General features: G+C 64.4%; 2 protein-coding genes across 5 annotated transcripts; both read left to right on the top strand.

The window, feature by feature from the left end:
- Positions 1-485: 485 nt before the first annotated feature.
- Positions 486-9,851, top strand: TIMP2 (TIMP metallopeptidase inhibitor 2). 2 transcript variants are annotated; one of them, XM_083874556.1, is made up of 5 exons: positions 486-504; positions 7,244-7,344; positions 7,425-7,533; positions 7,838-7,962; positions 8,338-9,851. In XM_083874556.1, coding segments are annotated over exons 1-5 (537 nt in total). In that variant the 5' UTR covers positions 486-503; the 3' UTR covers positions 8,539-9,851. The 2 variants fall into 2 exon arrangements, with proteins under 2 accessions (XP_083730682.1, XP_083730681.1); XM_083874555.1 differs by lacking the exon at positions 486-504 and adding an exon at positions 1,619-1,760.
- A 755-nt stretch (positions 9,852-10,606) lies between these two features.
- USP36 (ubiquitin specific peptidase 36) lies at positions 10,607-20,423 on the top strand. 3 transcript variants are annotated; one of them, XM_083874308.1, is made up of 19 exons: positions 10,607-10,666; positions 11,336-11,560; positions 12,239-12,349; positions 12,620-12,722; positions 13,342-13,409; positions 13,792-13,862; positions 14,206-14,288; positions 14,594-14,714; positions 14,990-15,130; positions 15,454-15,554; positions 15,765-15,903; positions 16,110-16,775; positions 17,369-17,472; positions 18,040-18,492; positions 18,698-18,840; positions 19,237-19,392; positions 19,623-19,738; positions 19,818-19,950; positions 20,034-20,423. In XM_083874308.1, exons 2-19 carry the CDS (start codon positions 11,419-11,421, stop codon positions 20,036-20,038), a joined length of 2,856 nt encoding a protein of 951 aa, XP_083730434.1. In that variant the 5' UTR covers positions 10,607-10,666; positions 11,336-11,418; the 3' UTR covers positions 20,039-20,423. The 3 variants fall into 3 exon arrangements, with proteins under 3 accessions (XP_083730434.1, XP_083730435.1, XP_083730433.1); XM_083874309.1 differs by lacking the exon at positions 10,607-10,666 and adding an exon at positions 11,231-11,263; XM_083874307.1 differs by lacking the exon at positions 10,607-10,666 and having other exon boundaries at positions 11,352-11,560; positions 19,243-19,392.
- The last annotated feature ends 347 nt before the right edge of the window (positions 20,424-20,770 follow it).

The raw sequence follows: 20,770 nt of genomic DNA on the forward strand, positions 1-20,770 counted from the left end.
ATCCCTGGGCCCCTGCCCTCAGCCCTGCACTGCCCTCAGGCAGCAATATTCAATAATACCAATACTCAGGCAGCTGGACCAGCAGGAATCCTGCTGCTGCTGGAGCCTCTGCAGACCCTGAGCCCCACAGGGGAGCTGCCAGCCTGGGGCTCCATCTCCAGGTGTCATCCAGCATCCCAGGGCTGTTGGTGCTGTCCCTGCCGTGTGTTCCCTGCAGGCTCAGCCGGGGTTTGGGCCAGATCTGGTTTCTTCACATCCTGGAGGCTGAGCATCTCTATTTCTTCCCTCTACTGCGAGTATCTGTGGCAGAGCTGTGGCAAGAGACCAGCTCAGGAGCATATTTGTGGCCGTGGCTGTCCTGCCAACACGTGACACCTGGCCCAGCTGTGTCCCTGCCCATTGCACTGGGACAAGGGCCCTGCAGGGGACACGGAGCACTCTCAGCAGGCACAGAGTGCGGGTACAGTGACAGCAGCAGCGTCCTGACACCTCCCTGGTGACACAGCGCGTGGGTTTGCGCTGGGGTAGCATCTGTTTTTTCCGTATTAGATGGTGTGAGGCAGTGTTTTGGATTTGTGCTGGGAACAGTGTTGATAACAGGGATGTTTTCATTACTGCTGAGCAGCATTTTCACAGCTTGGGGCCTGTTCTGCTCTTCATCCCACCAGTGAGGGGCTGGGGGGGCACAAGGAGTCGGGAGGGGACACAGAACCCAAGGGATATCCCAGACCATATGGAATCACACTCTGGAGGAAGGGGGGACGTTCAGAGTGATGACATTTGTCTTCCCGGCTGCCCTGGGGACGGCTGAGCACCTGCCTGCCATGGGGAGGGGTGAAAGAATTCCCTGCTTTGCTTTTCTTTGCTTATGTGTGGCTTTTGCTTCACCTGTAAACTGCCTTTATCCCAGCCAGCACTTTTCTCACTTTCCCCTTCCCAGTTCTCTCCCCTCCCTCCCCGCTGGGAGGAATGAACCAAAAGCAGCTGGGGGGGCTGAGCTGCCCACCGGGGCTAAACCCCATCGTGCACCCAGGACAGAGACGAGGCGGGGTTTGGGGCTGTGCTCCAGGGCAGGAGGCGCTGCCTGAGGGGAGAGGCCCGGGGGCCGGGGCAGGTCTCTGTGGCTCAGGACCCCCAGGGGAACTCGGGTGTGGGACCAGCCGGGCTGGAGGGGCCGGAGGTGGGGAGGAATTCTCGGGCACGGCCAGAACCGCTGCCCGTCCGGCCACCCGCTGCTGTCCTGGCGGGGGCTTGTTCGGGTCCGGGGCGGGGGTCCGGGCCATGGATGGGCAGGACGGGCCGAGCCGGGGCGGGGGCCGAGCCGGGGCCGTGCCGGGCCGAGCGGGGCCGAGCCGGGGCGGGGGCAGCGGTCGCGGCGGAGCCGCATCCCGCGGAGGGCGGGCGCAGCCGGGCTGGCCCCGCGCCACGCGGAGGAGGAGCAGCAGATCCCCGGAGCACGTTAAAGAGCGAGGCCGAGCGCGGCGGGGAAGGAAGCGAAGGCTCCGCCGAGGCAGCGGAGCGGCGGCCGCAGAGCGCCCGCCCCGGCCGGACCCGAGTTCCCGGCGGCGGCTCGGCCGGGCCCGGCGGTGGGTGCGGGATCGGGCCCGGGGGTCGCGCCCGCAGCCCCCGCACCATGCCCGCCGCGCTGCCCAGCCTGCTGGCCTGGCTGGCGGTGCTGCTGCTCGGCAGGGCCCGCCCGGCCGACGCCTGCAGCTGCTCGCCCATCCACCCGCAACAGGCCTTCTGCAACGCGGACGTAGGTGAGCGCCGCGGGGACCCCGCCCCGAGCCCCCCGACCCCCGCCCGGCCCCGCCCGCGCCAACTTCGCGCCGGGGGAAGGAGCGGAAAGTTGGCGCGGGGCGGGCGGGGCGCGGGCAGAGCCCCCCGAGCCCCCCGAGCCCCCCGAGCCCCGGCACCTGCCCGCCCAGCCCAGCCCAGCCCAGCCCAGCCCGGCCCGGCCCGGCCCGGCCCGGCCCGGGGGTGTGTCGGGGCGCGGTCCGTCCGTGGGGCTCTGCCCGTCCCGCCCGCGCCTCCTCCCGCCGTCGGGGGGTCCCGGCCGCTCCCGGGGGCGGCTCCCAGGGGCCAGGGGAGCGCGGCCGGCCCCGGTACCGACACGGGAGGGCCCGGCCTGCCCCGGCCCGGTGACACCGCGGGGGGACGTGGCAGCGCGGGGCCGGGCCCGGGGGCGGCCGGGACCCCCCGAGTGCGGCCGCGGCCCCGGCCCGAGCCCGGAGGAGCCCCCGGCCCCGGCAGCCCCGGCACGGCCCGGTCACCCCTGTCCGCGCCTTATTCCCAGGCATTTCCTCTCCCCCGTCCCACTTTGTTCGGCTTGGATGCTGCTGAAAGGGAGGGCTTGGCAGCGCCGGGATCTGGATTCCTCTTTCTATGAATAATGCCCTTATTAAATTCTAACATATGAACCGAGCAGGCCAGCCCCAGTTCCCGGCGCTTCGCTCCGCGGGCCCGTTCCAGGCTCAGCTGGAGAGGTAACATTCCCAAACACTGAGGCAGCCCCAGCCCGGGGATGGCCCTGCCCTGTCCCTGCTCCAGATCCAGGATGTTCCTCACGGGCGCCCTTTCCAGAGCCCCCTCCCGGCATCTTTCCTCGGCGAGGGCAGCTCCCCCAGCCCCTGGAGTGCCCGGCCTCACCACGAGGCGTGTCGGGGACGGGGAGGTTTTGAGACAAAATGGAGCGCTGGATTTTCGGAGCTGCTGCTGCTGTGCCCCCGGCCCTCAGGATGCCCCGAGCCCGCTGGGGCAGCGCGGCTGTGGCTCCCCATCACGCTCCTGTCAGGATCAGCTTTCGGGGCACTCGTGACTCACGGCCCGCCGTGGGGTGCCGGCTCAGCCCTGACTCAGCTGCTGAGTCACCGTCTGTCTTGGCGGCCCGGGCTGTCTGCACCGTCCCCCGGGAGGGCTCTGCCTGCCCGGGCTCTGGTCTCCAGCCGCCCCGGTGCCCTGGGCAGGTGCCCGTCCTGCCCCGGCAGGGCCCTCCCTCCCCTCCCGGCCACGCTGCCGGCAGCGCTGGCACCTCCTGGCTCCCGGCCCAAACTGCTCGTGCGGCTCGTCTGTGTCAAATGTGCCTCGTGTGAGCTGCTGAAAACAGGGCTGGGCTCGGGGACAGAGTGGGGCACAACCTGGGATGATCCCGTGTTCTTTCTCTGGCTTTCTGCTGATTCTTGTCTTCCCCCTGGATGCTCTCTGGAGTCGGGATGTTCCTCGGGGAGTGCCATCCCAGCAGGGCTGTGGAGCCCAGGGAGGCCCTGGGGCTGCTGCCGGGACCTTTCCAGCTGCTGTGGCTGGAGGGCCCCGTGTCCAGGCTGGGCCCGTGACAGAATTGTGGTGCTGTGGGGATGGCTGAGCCCTGCAGGGCTGGGTGGTTGCACCCAAGGTGAACGAGCCTCAGGGCTCATGCTCAGCCCTCACTGCGGGGTATCAGGGTGAGCACAGTGCGGGGTCCTGGCCCTGGGATCTCCTCTCCACAGCGTGGGCAGGGCCTGGCACATCCCCACGGCCCCTCTGGCCCTGCACCTGCCCCTGCCTTTGCTCTGCCGTGCAGGGACTGGGGCAGCCACAGCCCAGGGCTGCACCTGCAGGTGGTGCAAGGGGAGGCAACTCTGCATTGGGTGGGGGGTGCCCGAGGGGCTGGGGGTCACGGAAAGGCCGGGGTTGTGTCACTGGGGCTGGTGATGTAGAACCTGCCAGGCTGCAGCTCTGGCTCATGAGATGAGCAGGGGTTTTCTGCAGGGCCCAAGGGCTTGGGGTGCCCCATCCACCCTCCCTCACGGGGCTGTGCCCAGGCAGAGGGGGCTGGTGGCTGCTCTGCTCTGCTGCAGGAGGTGCTCGGCTGCTCAGTGGGGCCACAGCCAGACCAGGCCCACAGCAGCAAACCCGGCTTGTGCTCCATCTCCTCCGGAGCATCGCGGGGATGTGGGGAGTGAGGGGGTGATGCTGACCCCTCCTAGGCAAAGCCGTGGCCTTGCCCCAGGCAGCAGGCAGTGGATGGGCGGGGGAGAGCAGGGGCTCGGTGCTGCCTGGGGCATTGCCTGAGCCCAGTTGTCCCATGCTCGGCTCCTCGGGACAGGCACGGGGAGAGCGGGGGCCGCCAGGAGGGACCGGGCAGAGGAGGGGATTTGCGGGGAGTGCTGGGGCTGTCCCCGCGGGGTGCAGCTGCCTGCAAACCCCGCCGAGCCTGGGGGGCCGGGGCGCTGCCGGTGCCCGGTGCCCGGTGCCCGGTGCCCGGTGCCGCCCGCCCAGCGCGGCAGCCGAGCCCTCCCGTGCGGCCGGCGCGGAGGGGCCGTGGGCTGACGCGGGGGCTGCCGCTGATTGGGCTCCATCCCGCTCCCGTCAGCGGCCGGAATGACGCACACGGCCACGGCAGCGCCCAGCCCGTGGCCCCCGCGCAGCCCGGGGGGCGAGGGGGACCTGCCGCCCGCCGCCTCCCGCCGCCTGCCGGGCACCGGGGAGTCCCCGCTCCCTCCCCGCTGGGGGCTGCCCTGCTCAGCCCTGCCTGTCTCCGGCCCCAGCATCCTCTGTGCCAGGGCGGGGTGCTCGCCGCTGTGGCTGCGGGCGGGCGCTGGGATGCCAGAGAGCACCTGGGATGTGGTTGTTGCCCTTCCGCCGGGCAGGGCTGGGGTGCAGGAATCCTCCCAGGGTGGTTAGATGTCTCCCGGCATCAAGCAGGGCTGGAGTGACCGCGGGGCTGCCCTCACCAGGGGCTCAGGTGCCAGGCTGGCAGTGCCAGGCAGGCAGTGGGCAGTGCTGGCACTGGCAGCCAGCCCCTCTGCTGCCAGCAGCCCTGGAGAAGGGAGCTTTGTTCCCTGGGCATCCAGCCCAGCAGTGGCCCCTGCTGTCCCTGGGCACTGGTGCTTCCCGGGCAGCTGTGGGGGGTGTGGGCAGGGTGGCTGGGTGGGGTTTGGGGTGGGAGAGCAGAGGAAGGGGCAGCCAGTCTGTAAGTCTTGGGCCAGAAGGTCCTTGTGCTGCCCTTCCTCCCATGGGCACAGGTGGGCACAGTGGTGCCCTGAGGTGGGGTAGCCCCACAGGGGGCCAGGGAGGACAAACCCCAACACTGGCAGGCCCAGAGAGACAACCTGGTGGTTTTGTGGCACTGGGTGAGTCTGTGTGTCCCCAGCTTTGCTCCTGGGTTTGCACTGTGGCCCTGGTCCCTCCTGGCTGATCTGTGCCTTCAGCCAGCCAGGAGCGGTGGCACAGGGTCCTGGGTCCTGGTGTGGGACCTTCCTCATGGCGCTGTGGCATCTGCTGGTGCAGTGGGACTGATGCTGGTGGCAGAGGGCAGCAAGGGGTCACCTTGCAGGGTCCCTCTGTCCCTGGAGGGCCCAGAGTCCTCACTATGGGGAGGCCACAGTGGCAGCCCTGGAGACCCACAGAGATGTCACCAGTGGGGGTCCCACTCTCCCAGGGGACCCTCTGCTCCCACCAAGCCTTTTTGCTTATCCTGCCTGAGGAAGGAGCATTTCCAGCATTTCCCTGGTCTGACTTGGTCAGCCAGTGCCTGCAGTGTGCTGTGCCTGCCGTGTGCCCCAGGGGCCAGAGAGCCTTGGCCCATCCTCACAGGGGTCTGGGCTCCCTGGCTGCTGGTTGCCCAGTCGGCAGCAGGAGTGGTGGGTGACAAAGCCGATGGGGGAATTGGCATTTGGGGAGGTCTGGCCGCTGGTTCTTGGGCACACAGGGGTTTCCTGCATCCCTTGCCCAGCCTCCTCATCCCAGGCTCTCCTCAGGGCTCCCTCCGCTGCCCTGGTTCCTGGCGGGCGTGGAGCAGCTTGGCTGCACTGCGGGGTCTTGGCGGGGAAAGCACAGCACAGTCGTCCCCTCCACAAAGCCGCACTGTTCAGAACAAATCCACCCAGAATCGGGCTGCATTTTTGTCAAGTGATTCATCAGCACGTGAATGGAAAAGGCTGGAGCCCACTGAACCAGTAACCATTCCCCGCACAGGAGCCACGGGGCCGGCACCGGTTGCACCCGAGTTACACCCCAGGCCTGCAGGGCTGGGCACACGGGAGATGTGGTGGCTGCAGGGGCCAGGGGTGGCCTGTGTGTGTGTGCTGATCCCAGCACACTGCTGACAGAGGAGTGGCTGAGGTGCTGCTGTTGTGCCTGGACAGCCCAGCCCTTCCCAAGGGATGGGAGCAGTTGGGAAAGCCCCCAGTGCATCCCCCAGCCCCACACTGCCAGTGGCTGGGGATGGCCATTTTGGGAATCCTCTTCCCTGGTCCTTGTTTATGTTGGTGCCACTCTCACCTTTCCAGAGTAAACTCTGTTGGCACTTGCTGGTGCCCATGTGGGGCCATGCCTCCCTGACCTTCAGCTGAAATAGCCTGTCTGCATGCCCCCACACCCCGCAGTATTTATAGAGCGCGGTCAGATTCCCTCCCCTGGCCGTGCCAGGTGGGAAAAGTTTCTCTGTGCCAGGCAGTGGGTGACCTCTGCATGTCCCTGGCTGCTCCCAGCACCTTTCAGTGTGGACATGAGCCAGGATGGACTCTGTGAGAGTGCCCAGCTCCCTGTTCCCTGCCCCACAGTGCTCATGGGGCTGGCAGGGCACAGGGGAGCCCTGGAGGGTGGGGAGCTGTCCTTCCTGGTGGATGGGGGTACCAGCCACTGCCCTGCAGCCAGGCCCCCTCCACACTCTGGGTGCTGAGCAGGAGCTCTGGCTTTGGGACTGTCACTGTCCCCTGAACCATCAGTGTCCCTGGGAGTTCCAGTCCCTGCACTGGCAGAGGGAGCTGGGCACACCCGGGGGCTGCAGGCCGCAGTGCAGGGACCCAGGGAACCTGCACAGCCTGAGCCAGCCCCATGTCCCGGCCGTGAGTAAGGGTGAGCTGGCCGCCCGCCCTGCCCGCCCGGCCCCCTGCAGGTCACGGCCACGTGCCGAGCGCTCACATGCCGGGCCGCACACCCCGGGCTGGGCCGGCAGCGTGACCGCAGGGACCCGGCCACAGCAGGGCTGTCCCCTGTCACAGTGCCACACCAGCCCTGGGGCCAGGTGATCCTCTGGCGAATTTTCCTTCTCACCCGCCTTGAGGGTGCTGCTGCAGTGCTGCTGGTCACTGTCCTGCACAGAGCCCCATCCCTTTGGGGACAGGGGGTGACAGCCGGCTCTGCGGACAGCCAGGCAGGCAGGGGGGTCTGCTGTGGGCTCCCTGTGAAGGTGGGAGATGCTGTGGGATGCAGGGGCTGAGTGGGACTGGTCAGCCCAACTTACCTCACCTCTCCCTTCCAGTGATCCGAGCCAAGGCCGTCTCTGCAAAAGAGGTGGATTCGGGGAACGATATATATGGGAATCCAATCAAACGCATCCAGTATGAAATCAAGCAGATCAAGGTAAGGGGGCACATCGGGTCAGGAGGTGGAGCATGGGGTGGCCCCTTCACCAGCCACTCACTCCTGCCTCTGCTCCCCAGATGTTCAAGGGCCCTGACCAGGACATAGAGTTCATCTACACGGCTCCGTCCACTGCCGTGTGTGGCCGGCTGCTGGACACCGGCGGGAAGAAGGAGTATCTCATTGCAGGTGAGCACTGCGGGCTGGGCTGGCCTGGATGGCTCATGTGCCCCACAAGATGCCTGATGTGTGCCTGCTGACTGGGCACATCCTCCCCTTGCCTCTCCTGCTCCTGCCACCAGCCCTCGGGGAACTCCCTGGCTGTGCCATCCCTGGCAGCCCTGAGCCGTGGTGGGGGCAGCTGGGGGACAAGCCTCTGCTCCCCAGAGGTCACCAGGACAGTGCAGTGAGGGGCCCCAGGCACCACGAGTCAACGTGGGGTCTCAAGGCCCTGGGGAGACCCTCTTGAGTGGTCTGTCTGGTCTCTCCCCAGGAAAGTCAGAGGGCAATGGCAAGATGCACATCACACTCTGTGACTTGGTGTCCACCTGGGACTCGCTGACCCCAACCCAGAAGAAGAGCCTAAACCAGCGGTACCAGATGGGCTGCGAGTGCAAGGTGAGCAACCAGGCTGCCTCCCACATGCCCCATGCCCCACAGCAGGGAGGGTCCACAGCCCCCAGGCAGGGGTGGGCTCCACAGTGAGATGCTTCCCTGTCCTTCAAGGGTGACATTGTGCAGGGACACAGCACATGGCTGGGCAGACAGGAAGGGCAGCCCCGCCCCTGTCTTCCACTGGCTGGGAACCAAGGCCAGCCCTGGGACTGGCAACCAGGGGTTTCCCAGTTCCCTGCATTGGGCTTGCATCCCCACAGGGCAGGGTCAGCCTGGCATCCCTGCCCAGAGCTGGGGACGTGGATGAAGCAGAGCGTGCTGCTTCCCCCAGCCCAGTGCCCGCTGGGGTTGGTGGGTGACAGTCTCTGTTGTGCACAGATCTCGCGCTGCCTCTCCATCCCCTGCTTCGTCTCCTCCTCGGACGAGTGTCTCTGGACAGACTGGGCGATGGAGAAGAACAACGTGGACGGGCGGCAGGCGAAGCACTATGCCTGCATCAAGAGGAGCGACGGCTCGTGCGCCTGGTACCGCGGCATGGCCCCCCCCAAGCAGGAGTTTCTCGACATCGAGGACCCCTAAGCCAAACGAGCGCATTCCAGTAGCCAGTAGAAAAAAAAAAAAAAAAAAACCTGCGAGATGTTAGACTGGTCCACGCTGATATCAAATCCCGGAGACAGCATGAAAATCCACTCGGCTGCAGGGGGCCCCGGTGGCTGCCACACGTGTGTGGGGGACAGGGACAGGGACAGGGACCCGCTCTGTTGCAGGCTCCTGGCAGCCCACAGCCACACCGGGCATCCTTCGCTCGTGGCAGGGCTGAGCAGGGCGTGGGGACCTCCCTCTGCCAGGGTCACAATCCCCCAGCCACGCTTGGCTCTGGCAGCTGTGAAGGAATCGAGCCCTTGTGAGTGGTGGGAGCTGCCCTGGCTGCGTAGCAGGTCTACCAGTGCCCCGCTGCAGGAGCCTGCCCCACAGCTCCAGACACACAGCCCTCCCCACTGCAGCACCTGGCAGCCCTGCTGTACCCGTCCCCCACCACCTACCTCTCCCTTCGGGGTGCCAGAAGGGTGCCCCTCTGGGCAGGGGCTCTGGGAGCTTTACCATGTGGCAGAACCCTCAGCAAGGGGCTCCAGGCCTTTCACAGGGCCAGACGACTCCAGCGCAGGTGCCTTGTCCCAGAAATCTGGAGGGGCATGTCAGCACACCTGGGGTGAGCCCTGACATGCACCCGTGCACTGCTGCCCCTCTCTCCACATGGTCCTCTCTCCTGGGGTCTCTGTTCCCCTGCAACCTCCTACAGATCCTTCTGCAGATGCCACCATTGGACAGGCTTGACCTGGAACCCTTGGCAGGGCACAGGGGCCGGAGCTGTGGCTGCACGGGCACAGGGTGTCCCCCATCTCTTCGTGCAGATCCACGAGGCCCTCAGCACCACTGCAGCCAGGCGAGCTCCTTCCTCTGCAGTGTGGGGAGTGGAGCCTGGAACTGGTAGCAGGGCGGCTGCAGGATAACCTGTCCCCTCTGGGACACCCTGACAGCCCTGGGCCCTAAGTTCTCTGAGCCATGGCCACGCCACGGCGGTGCTGGAGCTGTCACAGCACTGGCACGGGCACCCATGGCTCTGGGAGCGTGCCGGGAATGCTCCCTGCAGCCCTGTGCCAGGGGGGTTTTCATGCTGTAAGGTTTGAGATGTCGTACTGGACCAGTCTGGGCAATTTCAACATATTAAAGAGAAAAATTAAAAAGAAAGAAAAAAAGAAAAAAAACACCCCCAACCTTTACTCAGTCCCGACCGCGCATCCCGGGCGCTCTGTATGGCTGTACCCGTTGTGCTCCTGTCGCTGCTGCTCCTCTGTCTTTGACTTCAATATCGTCACTTGTTTTGCCGCCGGCTCTGTCGTCCCTGTGCCGTGATTTCCGTCTCCTCGGCCGCCGCTGGAGCCGCCCCGGTGCCCGCGGAGGGTCCGAGCCGGGAGCTCCAGGGCAAGGGGGAACAGGGGCGGGGGCCGGTGCTCCGGCTCTGCAGGGATCCCCCCCGGGCCCCTCCGGACCCAAGCGGAGCCCCCCGCCTCCCCCGGCCCCCCTGAGCTGCGGAGGGGAAGGAACGAGGCAGGGAGGGGAGGAGATGCGGCGGGCCCACCTGCGGATGGCGGCGGCGGGACCAGGAGCGGGACCGGGCCGGGGGCAGCACTCAGGGGGCGAGACCGGGGCTCCACATCATGGCCTGTCCCTCGTGGAAACGTCCCCTCGTGGCACCGCCCCGCTGTGGGAGCGGCATCACCGCCCGCCTTTACCGGGGCAGCGCCGTCCCGCCTCCATCCGCGCCGGGGCTGGCCGGGGGCTGGCAGGGGCTGGCAGGGGGCTGGCAGGGGCTGGCAGGGGGCTGGCCGGGGCTGGCAGGGGGCTGGCAGGGGCTGGCAGGGGGCTGGCAGGGGCCTGGCAGGGGCTGGCCGGGGCTGGCAGGGGGCTGGCGGGGGGCTGGCAGGGGCTGGCGGGGGGCTGGCAGGGGCCTGGCAGGGGCTGGCCGGGGCTGGCAGGGGGCTGGCGGGCGGGGCGCGGATCCCCGTTGGCTCCCGCGGGAGGAGGAGGCGGAGCGGGGCGGCCCCGGGCGGGCCCCGGCGGCAGAGGCGGAGGCGGAGCGGGGCCGGCCCGCGGAAGGGTTTGTGCCGTGCGGGGACACGTGTGTGTGTGCGCCGGGACCCGGATGGTGAGCGCGGCCGGCACCGGGCGGCACCGGGCGGGACCGGGATATCGGAATGTGCGCCCCGGCCCCGCCGCGCTCCTCCGAACTGCCGGGGGGCCGCCCGCGGGGAGCGGAGCGCCGGGATCCGCCGGGATCCGCCGGGATCCACCGGGCCGGGCCGCATATGGCGGAGGCCGGGGCCGGCGGTGGTGGCGGGAGGCGGCGGCGGGGGCCGAGGGACCGGGTGAAGGGGCCGTGGCGGGGGCCGGTTGCTCTGAGAGCCGGAGCGCGGCCGTGCCGGGCCCGCTCAGGCTCCCCGCTCTCCCCCGTCCCCGCAGGCTCGCCCGCCGGGCCCCCCGAGCCGCCCGCCCGCGGCGCTGATCGCGGAGAAGCTGCGGGGCGCGCTGGAGCCGGGCCGGCGGGAGGCGGCGGCGGAGCTGGCCCGGCCCTTGGCCGCCGCCGCCCGTTCCGTGCTGCAGCAGCGCATCGAGTTCGTGCCCGCCCGCCGCGGCCTGGCCGGGCAGCTGGAGCAGCTGCGGGACAAGTACGAGCACATCGGCGCCGAGGCCCCGGGCCGCCCTCCCGCCACCAGCGCTCCGGAGCGGCCGCAGAACCCGCGGGGTAAGTGGGGAGGGTGGAGAGACCCCTCCATCCCCCCGCTCCTGCCCCCGGCTGACCCTCCGTTCCCCGCAGGACACGGCCATGCCCCGCCCGGGGCCGTGGGTGACGGCATCCCCGCGCCGCAGAAGGTTCTTTTCCCGGCCCAGAAACTCTCCATGAAGTGGGAGCGGGTCCACCGTGTGGGCGCCGGGCTGAGTAACCTGGGGAACACCTGCTTCCTGAACTCGGCGCTGCAGTGCCTGACCTACACCCCGCCGCTCACCAACTACCTGCTCTCCCGGGAGCACGGGCGCACCTGTGAGTGGGGACAGCGCTGGGGGGCCGGCAGGAGGAGCAGCCTCTGCCTGTCCTGCTCACGGTGCTGGGCTCAGCACCCCTGTGCCTGGCTCTGGTGAGCGAGCACAGATATCAGGATGCTCTCATTCCTCGCTCCTTTCTGCCTGTTTCTCTGTCAAGAGGCTGTTCCTGGTTCCTGCTCACTTTTCCTGGCCATAGTAACGTTTCCAAGTTTGGCATCTTTGTCTCTGGGGACACTTTGTCTCTCCTGGGTGTAGCCAGGACTAAGATGAGCCCACTGGGGCCTGCTGGCTTCCTGGGGGCTCGGGTGGGAGATCCTGACTGTGGGCCCTGCAGAAGAGCAGTGTGGCAGGCACTGCTCTGAGCTGTCACCACAGGAACACACAGGCCTTGCAGCCCCATCCACAGGACTGCCAGTGGGATCTGCCCCTCAGGGCCAACCTCTGGGCTTGTCCAGTGCATACCTGGGACCTGTTTTCTATCCATGTGGATGCTGTCTCACCTGGGGAGCTGCTGTGGCTGGTCCTGTGATGGGCTGTGCCAGCTGGGTTGTCATGGGCTGGTCCCCACATCCTGGAGCATCGAGTCATAGGGAAAACTGAGCTGTATTGGACCAGAGATCCCCTGTCCTGCCTCTGTGGGTTTGTCCCCAACGTCGTGTTGTCTCTCCTGCTCCAGGTGCCCACGGAAGCTTCTGCATGATGTGCACGATGCAGAACCACACGATCCAGGCCTTTGCCAACAGTGGCAATGCAATAAAGCCACTCTCCATCATCCGAGACCTCAGGAGTAAGGAGGGCGTTTTCTTACCCCCCCATTACTAACGTGGGAGCAGAACTATTGGGATTGGGGCATGTTTTGGCCAACAGCTCCACTGAGATGACTCGTGGAGCTTCAGAGTGCCTGAAGACTTCTTGGGCTGCCAAGGGCTTCTTCTGTGACATGAGTCTGATGTCTGGTTTGGGTTGAGGGAACTCGAACCCCAGAGTCCTTTCCCCAGGGAAGGCAGGGAGGGATGGCATCTGTTGCAGCACATGCTAAATCCTCCCTCTCTTGCAGAGATCTCCCATAACCTGCGCTTCGGCAGGCAGGAGGATGCACACGAGTTCCTGCGATACACCATCGATGCCATGCAGAAGGCCTGCCTGAATGGCTACACCAAGTATGTGGGGCCTGATGGCCCGTCACTGCTCTTTGCTGTTCCCTTGCTGGTCCCCTGCACTCACGGGAGTGGACTGTGGAGTGAACATGTGCCCCAGGTCAGCCTTATTGTGGGGAGGTTCTGACTCCAGGGGCCTCAGATGTGGGGTCCAGCTCTCTGCCCCTCAGGGACAGGGCTCCAGGCTGTTGTTTGCCTTCTGCTGACTCCTCCACCTCAGTATAGCTGCAGTCCTGCCCCCAAATCCTGAGGCTGCTACAGGTTGGGATCACATCCCGGTTGCTGAGGGGTACAGGCCTAATTTCTAGCTCAGCCCTGTGGCTGTGGAAGGGCAGCTTCCCCCAGGCCCTTTGTCCTGGGAAGCGCTGCCTCTGCTCTCAGTACCCAGTTCCAAACTGAGCTCCAGCCAGAGCATCCTCTTTGAGAGGAAGGTGTGTGTTGGAGCCTGGTGTCATCCCTCAGCTGTGACACAGGGAGAGCAGTCTGGCAGGCACTGTGACTTTCCCCTGCCTCTGGGGCTGCACACCCCGGCCACTGGCCAGAACGTGGAGGGGGCTGTCCTGAGGGGTGTGACAGGGGTGGCTGTTGCAGTGTGAGATGTGGGGCTGCTGTCTCTGTGCAGGTTGGATCGCCAGACCCAGGCCACAACTCTGGTTCACCAGATCTTCGGGGGTTACCTGCGGTCCCGTGGTGAGTACCAGCAGGCTGGGCCTGGGCCTGGGCAGTAAAACCCTTTGGGAAAGTGGTTTAGCATGTTTAACTTATCAGAGCTGCAGTCAGTCAGTCCTGCAGTACTCGTGGGTCATGACCCCTGTTGTGGCAATGGGAAAAGCCACTGACTGTGGGACCAAGCTGTGGGTCCCCAGCTCACTGCCATCAGCCAAAGGACCCATGTTCCAGCTATCTGGCAGCACCTGCTTCCCCAGCACATAGTGGATGTGTCAGCCCTCCTCCCTGCAAGGCTGTCAGTCCTGGTGCTGACATCCAGAGCCCAGACCTGGACTGTGCTGTGCTGGGGTGTGGCAGCTGCTGGTGATGTGCCAAGGGTGTGCTCATGGCTCTTCCTTTGCAGTGAAATGTTTGGAGTGCAAGACTGTCTCGGATACCTACGACCCTTACTTGGATGTGACACTGGAGGTGGAGGTACTGCTGCAGGATTGGAAATGGGGGTCTCTGCTCTGGAGGGGGATGTTCCTGCTCTGAAGCTCCTTAACCTGCAGACACAGTACTGGCAGGAGGGAAGCAGCTCCTGCTGTTGAGCTTCCTTCCCTGTCTCACAGAGCAGTGCCTGTTGCCTGAACGTGAGCCGTGACTCCTCGGTGGTGTTGGGGGCAGTGCAGCCACCACACTGTGCCAGGGCAGGCTCAGGACGTTGGGGCAGCTTGCAGCTGCTGTGTGCTCTCTCCTGGGGCCAGTGGCTCTGCAGGGAGTGGGGCTGTGCCGTGGACAGGCCCCTCATGCCCTGACCTCCACCCTGTCCTTGCAGCGAGCCGCAAACATCGTGCGGGCCTTGGAGCTGTTTGTGAAGCCAGAGCAGCTGGGTGGGGACAACGCCTACAGGTGTAGCATGTGAGTGTGGGGTGCTGGGGGCACAACGGGCTCCAGGTGTGCTGGTGGGAGGGCTTCTGTACCTGCTCTGTGGATAAACCATGAGGTGCAGGGCTGTGGAAGCCCGTGATGAAGGCTGCTGCTCCTCAGCTCCCTTGTCTTCAAGGGAGGACCTGGGCCAGTGGGCACGGCCATGGGGAGGTGTCTGGAGCAGTGCCTGGTGTCAGCAGCACCATTCCCATGGGGTTTGCCATTGCTGTGTGGCCAGGGCAGGCAGCCATCTGGATGTTGGAACAGCTTGAATAGCTTGAGCTTTTCCTGGGCAGGTGCAGGAAGAAAGTGTCAGCCAGCAAACGTTTCACCATCCACCGAGCCTCCAACGTCCTCACGATTTCACTGAAACGCTTTGGCAGTTGCAACTCTTCAGGTGGAAGGAAAATCACCAAGGTGAGTGCTCAGTGATCCACAGCCAGGGCTGTGTGCTGGCCTGAGGTCCTGCTCCCCAAGCAGGGCGGGAGGTGATCCTGATGCAGTCCTGTTGCCATTCCCCACTGCTCTCAGTGGGGGAAGCTGGGCTCATCCTGGCATCTTCTCACCGCAATCTCTGCCTGTGGAGACCATGTCCTTCCCCTCCCACAAGAGATGGGACTCATAGCACAGCAGAGCTGCTCTTGCTCTGGTAAGAAAGCCATGCCAGCTCCTGAGACATCTTCTTTCCACAGGACGTGGGATACCCTGAGTTCTTGAACATCCGCCCATACATGTCTGAGCCCAAGGGTGACCCCATCACATATGGACTCTATGCAGTGCTGGTGCACTCTGGGTACAGCTGCAATGCAGGACACTACTTCTGCTATGTGAAGGTGAGCCCGGGATCCTCCCTTGGGATCCTGTCTGGGCTGGGGCCTGGTAGGTGCTCGTGGGTCCCTTAAGGTGCAGGCAGGAGGGTGTTTGGCAGGGTGGGTGCTGTGGAGCACTGGACATGGGGCACAGACTGTACTCTGCTGCAGGAAACGTGAAGGTCTGCCCTGACAGAGCTCCCTGGCCTGCCCCTGGCCATCTGTGGGTTTTGGGGAGAGGAGCTCTGATGATGTGTGCTGTTCCTGCTGTTCTGTAGGCCAGGAGGGTCTCTGGCCAGAGCCTGACCCTGTTCTCCCTGACCACATTCCATGTTCACTTCCCACAGGCCAGCAATGGGCAGTGGTATCGAATGAATGACCATGAGGTCCACCCCAGCAACATTAAGGTGGTTCTCAACCAGCAGGCCTATGTGCTGTTCTACCTGAGGTAAGAGAGCACCCTGTGCCTCTTATGCCCAACCCGCTCCAATGCCCCTGTGTGTGTGCTGGCTCAGGGAGGGGGGTGGCAGGGAGGGGTCCAGCCCCTTGTCATGGTTTGCTGTAGCTCCTCAGATCCTCTGGCCCCCCTTCCTTGTGTGTGTCTGCTGCTCACCCACATCCCCACGGCTGACACCAACCTGCACTTTGCCTTCCCCAGGCTGTGCAGCCCCAGGAGGAGCTCAGCAGGGCCCGTGGCCACGGCTGCCTTCAGCCCACCTGGCTGCAGTGGCAGTGACTCCAAACAAATGAAGAAAACTGAGATTAACGGGACCCTGCCTGTGCCACCGACGGGCGCGGTGAGTCCTGAAGGTTGGTGCTCCCAGGAGCTGCTGCTCCACGGGCACTGGGGGCTGCCAGGAGGGGGATGAGTGGGAGGGTGTTGTGCAGGAGAGATCCTGATCCTGCTGAATCCAGGGATCCTGCCTGGACATAGGGGGGGCAGTATCACAGTCTGTGGCTCCTTGACTCTCCTCACTGAACTTCTCTCTTTCTCCTTGTCTAGAAACAAGACAAGCTGCTGGGGAAGGGGCTGCCAGGCCCAGGTGATGTTGGAGTCCCTGTTGCCCGCAGTTCTCTTGGGATGGGGTCAAAGCTGACAAACGGAATTGCTCTGTCAAAACTACCCTCTCAGACCCCGTCATCCAAACTGCCCCACAAAGCCACCCACGAGGCCACACCACTGAGCTGTGACACAGTCCACAGGCCCAAGAAGCCACAGACACCTGGCGTGCCCAGAGGAGGCTTCCATGTCACCAGCACCATGACTGGGGCCAAAGCAGGGCTGCCCCCACAGGGCTCAGACAGTGTGAAGCCACCTACCTCATCCAAGCTGCTGAAGCCCAGTCAGGAGCCCAGTGGCTGTGGGGCAATGGCCAAGACCCTGAAGAAGGATTCCTGGAGCAGCACAGTAGGGCAGCTGGCCAAGGAGACCCACAAGGCCAAGAGCAATTCCAGCAGCTTCTTCACCTCTCAGGGAAGGGACTCTGGCACCCACCTCCCTGCTGGCCCTGGCACAAAGCTGCCTGTCCCTAAAGACTCTGACCTGGCTGCCCCCAAGAGCTGTGGGACAGCCACTGTGAAACCCTCCCCGCTGGGCAGTGCTGCTCTGGGGCAGGGCAGCACCACGGCACCACTGCTGGCTACAAAACCAGTGCTCTCAGCCAAAAAGGTGAGGCTCAGTTTCTGCCCAGACACTCCAGTGGGCATCTTGTGTCTGTGAAACTAGTTGTGTGGGGCTACTGCCAGGCCCCTGCTGACCAGGGGTGGGTGGGGAGAGCCCCCAGCTCCTAACCCAGGGCTGTGGTGGTTGCTCTCACCCCTCTCTGGGTTGGGGTGTGGGACCAGGCCCTGCTGTTGTTCACATCCCTGAGTGATCCAGGGCATGGCTCCTGCCCCCTTGCCTGGGACAGAGGGGTGACTGTGCCAGTCCCTGCAGTGGGGGGGTCTTGGCACCTTTTTAGGTCACCTGTTCCCTGGGGCCAGTGGCAGGGGGTGATGCCACAGCAGGAAGGTGTGGGGGAGCCTCTTCCCCAGGCAGTGAATGGGCTCAGGAAGGTGCACTGGGGCTCCAGGTCTTTAAATTTCTTTCCTTCCTTTTTTCCTTTGTTCTTCTAACTGAAGACACTTCTGATTCTCCCACCCCTCACTTCCCTGCCCCTGTCTGTGTCTGTTCTCCCCTTTCTCTGGGCTTCCCTTTTTCTCTTGGCTCATGGAAACCTCGGTGTTAGACCACCAAGTTTTTATTTATGTCAATAACTGCAGGGCAAACCCTCTCAAAAGGTGAGCATGAGTGACCACCAAGCACAATCCCAGCCCTCAGCCACCAGCCATCCTGACTCCACTCCTAGGCCTCTGGGCAACTCCAGGTAAGCAGTGCCATTGCTCCCAGGCTCCTACATGGCAGGAAGGCCAGTGACAGCCTTGGGTGCTCCATGGGGTATCCGTGTGGCCTTGCAGCCAGCTTTGCTGTTCTCCAGAGCTGGCAGGGCTTGCTTCAGATCTGAGAACTGACTTCAGCACAAAGTGTGGGGGAGCTTTGCAGGCCCTGACCCTGTACTAATGTCCCACGGGACCAGGAGGCACCAGCCTGGTCTAGATCTGGGTCTCCCTTGTAGCCCTTCACCAGCAGCATGTGCTGCAGCAGCACCCACTCTTCCCCAGTGTGTCTGGGACCTGTGAGTGCTTGCAGAGCAGCATCTGATTTCAGTTTTGTGGACAGGATGGCAGCAGTTGGGTGTTGTGCTTCTGCACCTCAGGGGAGGGAGGAAAAGAGGGCCTTTTGGAAGCCTCTTTTCCTGTCCTTCAGCCTGTCCCCATCTGCTCTTGAACTTCCCAATCCTGAAAAGTCTGCCTTCAGCTTCGTGCTCAGCTCCCTGCCTCCCTGCTGGCCCAGGGTCCCACTGCCCACATTCACACCACCTTCTTTCTGGCAGCAGGGAGACAGGATCTGGCCAGGTGGAACCAGAGGGTTCCTTCAAGAAGAGGCGTAGGAAGAGGAAACATCGTAGCACAGACAGGAGCCTTTGTGCTGTGGCTGTGAAGGACATGGATGAAGTCTCCAGTCCTCCCAAGAAAGAGAGAATTGTTTCTCCAGAGAGCTTCAAGGACAAAGACTCCAGGCCCCCCAGGAAGGAGAGCGTTGGCTCTCAGAAGGACTTCTTGTCTGCCACGGAGAAGGAGGTGGAAGACAAGGGTCTCAGCCATGGTCTGGTCTGTCAGGATGTGAAGGATGGGCCCAAGCAACTTGTGCCAGAGCCCAGTGTTGACCTGGGCACAGAGCCAACTTTCCCCCTCAAAAGGAAAAAGAAGAAAAAGAAGAATAGGAGCAAAGACAAGCCTTTGAAGAAGACAGAAGAGTGCAGCTCTGGGATGCTGTCCTCAGACAGGTGAGGGATGTGGGGCATGTGAGAGCCTGAGCTGTGGTCGGGGGCTTCTTACCTTTCTGCAGGTGGGATGCACCCACGTGCTGTGTGTGGGTTCACCTCTCGCTGAGTGCAGTGCAGGTGTCTCTGTGCCCTGTTCCTCTGTGGGAAGTTCAGATTCTTCCACTGTGGTGTGGCTGGAGTGAGCTGACCCTGCTGCCTTCCCCAGCTCCAGGACAACCGAGGCAGAGCCCTGCAGGACACATCAGAGTGTGGAGGCTGGAGAGCACAAGCCCCGCAAACGCAAGTGGATGGAAAGCCTCAGCAGCCAGGCTGCCAACACTGTCCCCACCACTGCCACCAGCTCCCCAGGTGTGACCTTGTGCCCTCTCTGGTGCCTGGCAGGGTCAAGCCAATGGCTTGTCTGCCCAAGAGCCCCCTTGGAGCACTGCTGTGCCATCCCTAGTGCTTGCTGCTCCCACAGCTGCCTGCTGGTGCCTGTCCTGCCCTGGGCTGCCCTGTCCCAGCCCTGCCTGCTGCTCCTGGGGGAGAGCCTGGGAGCTTTTGCCTGTGCCCTGGAGGAGGAAATGGGGACAGGCCCCTTGATTGACCCCCAGGACAGGCACTTGTGTGCCCAAGCACCCTCAACCATCAGGACCTTGTCTGTCCGAATGGTGTTTCCTGGGATGGGATGTGCTTTGGAGAGGGAGGGACGTGGTAGCTCCCCTTGCTCCCCCTGGCTCATCCTCACCCTGCCTGTTTCTGCAGTGGCAGCAAGTCCCAGTGACCACCAGACTGGGGGTGAGAGGCACCCCCTGAGCCCTGTGGCCAGCAATTGGGCTGGCACAGCCCCTGAGGGCCGCGAGTCCAGCGTGGTGAGCAAGCTGCTCCAGAATTCCTTGGACAAAGCTTATGGCAAAGAAGGTAATCCTGGCTCACCTGGGTGGGCAAAGAGCTGTGCTGACCCCCTCTGCTAGGGCCTCCACCTCAGTGCAGGCAGGGGATGCTCCTGGAACCAGGCAGGTGCACCCACCCCTGGGCCTGTCGGGGGTGGCACAGGGTGGGCAGCTGGAACAAGGGACCCCCACCCTGGGGCTGGGGCTGGGTGCAGTGGGGTACAGCCTGGTCCTCCTGCTGACTTGGCTGCTGTGCAGTCTTGACCTGGCAGGGTGAGGTTTCAGCCGTGAGCCAGGATGCCATTCGGGACACAGCACTGGCCCAAAGCAAGACCGTCATTGATGAGTGGGACCAGGAGTTTGACAAAGGAAAGGTGGGTGCTGGACTGGGGCAGGTGGGAGGAGGCTGGGGCCTCTGCACTCTGACCTGACCGCTCTCCTACCTCTGCACAGGTAAAGAAAATGAAGAAGATTAAGCAGGAGCGGAGGAGAGACTCAAATCCGTTCCAGAAGTTGCAGAACAAACGCAACTTCTGGTTGATGTCACATCCTGCCAAGATGGCCAGCCTGGGCCACCGGCTCTCAGGTCAGTGAGTTGGGGGCACAGCGAGCCTGGAGGGCGAGGGGGTGGCAGCCTGGTGGGGGCTGACCCTGCTCTTTGCCCCACAGGTTGAGATCTGCATCCCCGGCTGCTCAGGGAGCAGTCCCAGGCCAAGGACCGAGGGCAGCACTGTCCTGAGAGCTGTTGGTGTGCCACGCTCAGAGGGGAGGGAATACAGCCACAGCCCAGGGGTTGTGCCTTTTCCTTCGGGGAGCTGCTTTTCCAGCTGCAGAGGAGCCTGCCCACTCTGCTTGCCTCCAACCTGCCTTTGGCCAGGCTTCTCATCAGCCTCTCCGTGCCTCTTCCCCTCCTTCCCCCAGCCCACACCTGCGGGGGCTCCTGGCAAGTGCCTCAGGCCCATCCCTGTTGCTCCGTGCTGCTGTGCCTCCCATTCCCAGCGATACCGACCCTCCCCTTGTCCTGCTCCCCTCACTCCGTGAGCCCCTAGCCCCTCCACGAGCTGCATTGGAAGCCCCCCGTCGGCCCAGCCCCGTGCTGGCGCGGGGGGCACCGGGGGATGGATCCCTGCGGGGCCGGAGCGCTGCCGCCGGGCAACGGGCACTGAAGGATGGAATGGAAACGGAATAAATACCGGTCTTTGTCACTCGGCCGGGATCCGATGTGATGGCCGGGGGCGAGCGGTGGGAGGGGGCACCGGGACGGGGGGAAGAGGTCACTGGGCCTGAGGAGGGGGCACCGGGCCTGAAGGGGCACCAGGACTGAGGGAGGCACCAGGTCTGTGGAGGGAAGGGGCACCGGGCCTGGGGGGTGGCACCGGGACGGAGGGAGGGGGCACCGGGCCTGA

Source organism: Zosterops lateralis (assembly GCF_965231275.1).
Source record: "Zosterops lateralis genome assembly, chromosome: 18".
In the NCBI taxonomy this organism is placed as follows: domain Eukaryota; kingdom Metazoa; phylum Chordata; class Aves; order Passeriformes; family Zosteropidae; genus Zosterops; species Zosterops lateralis.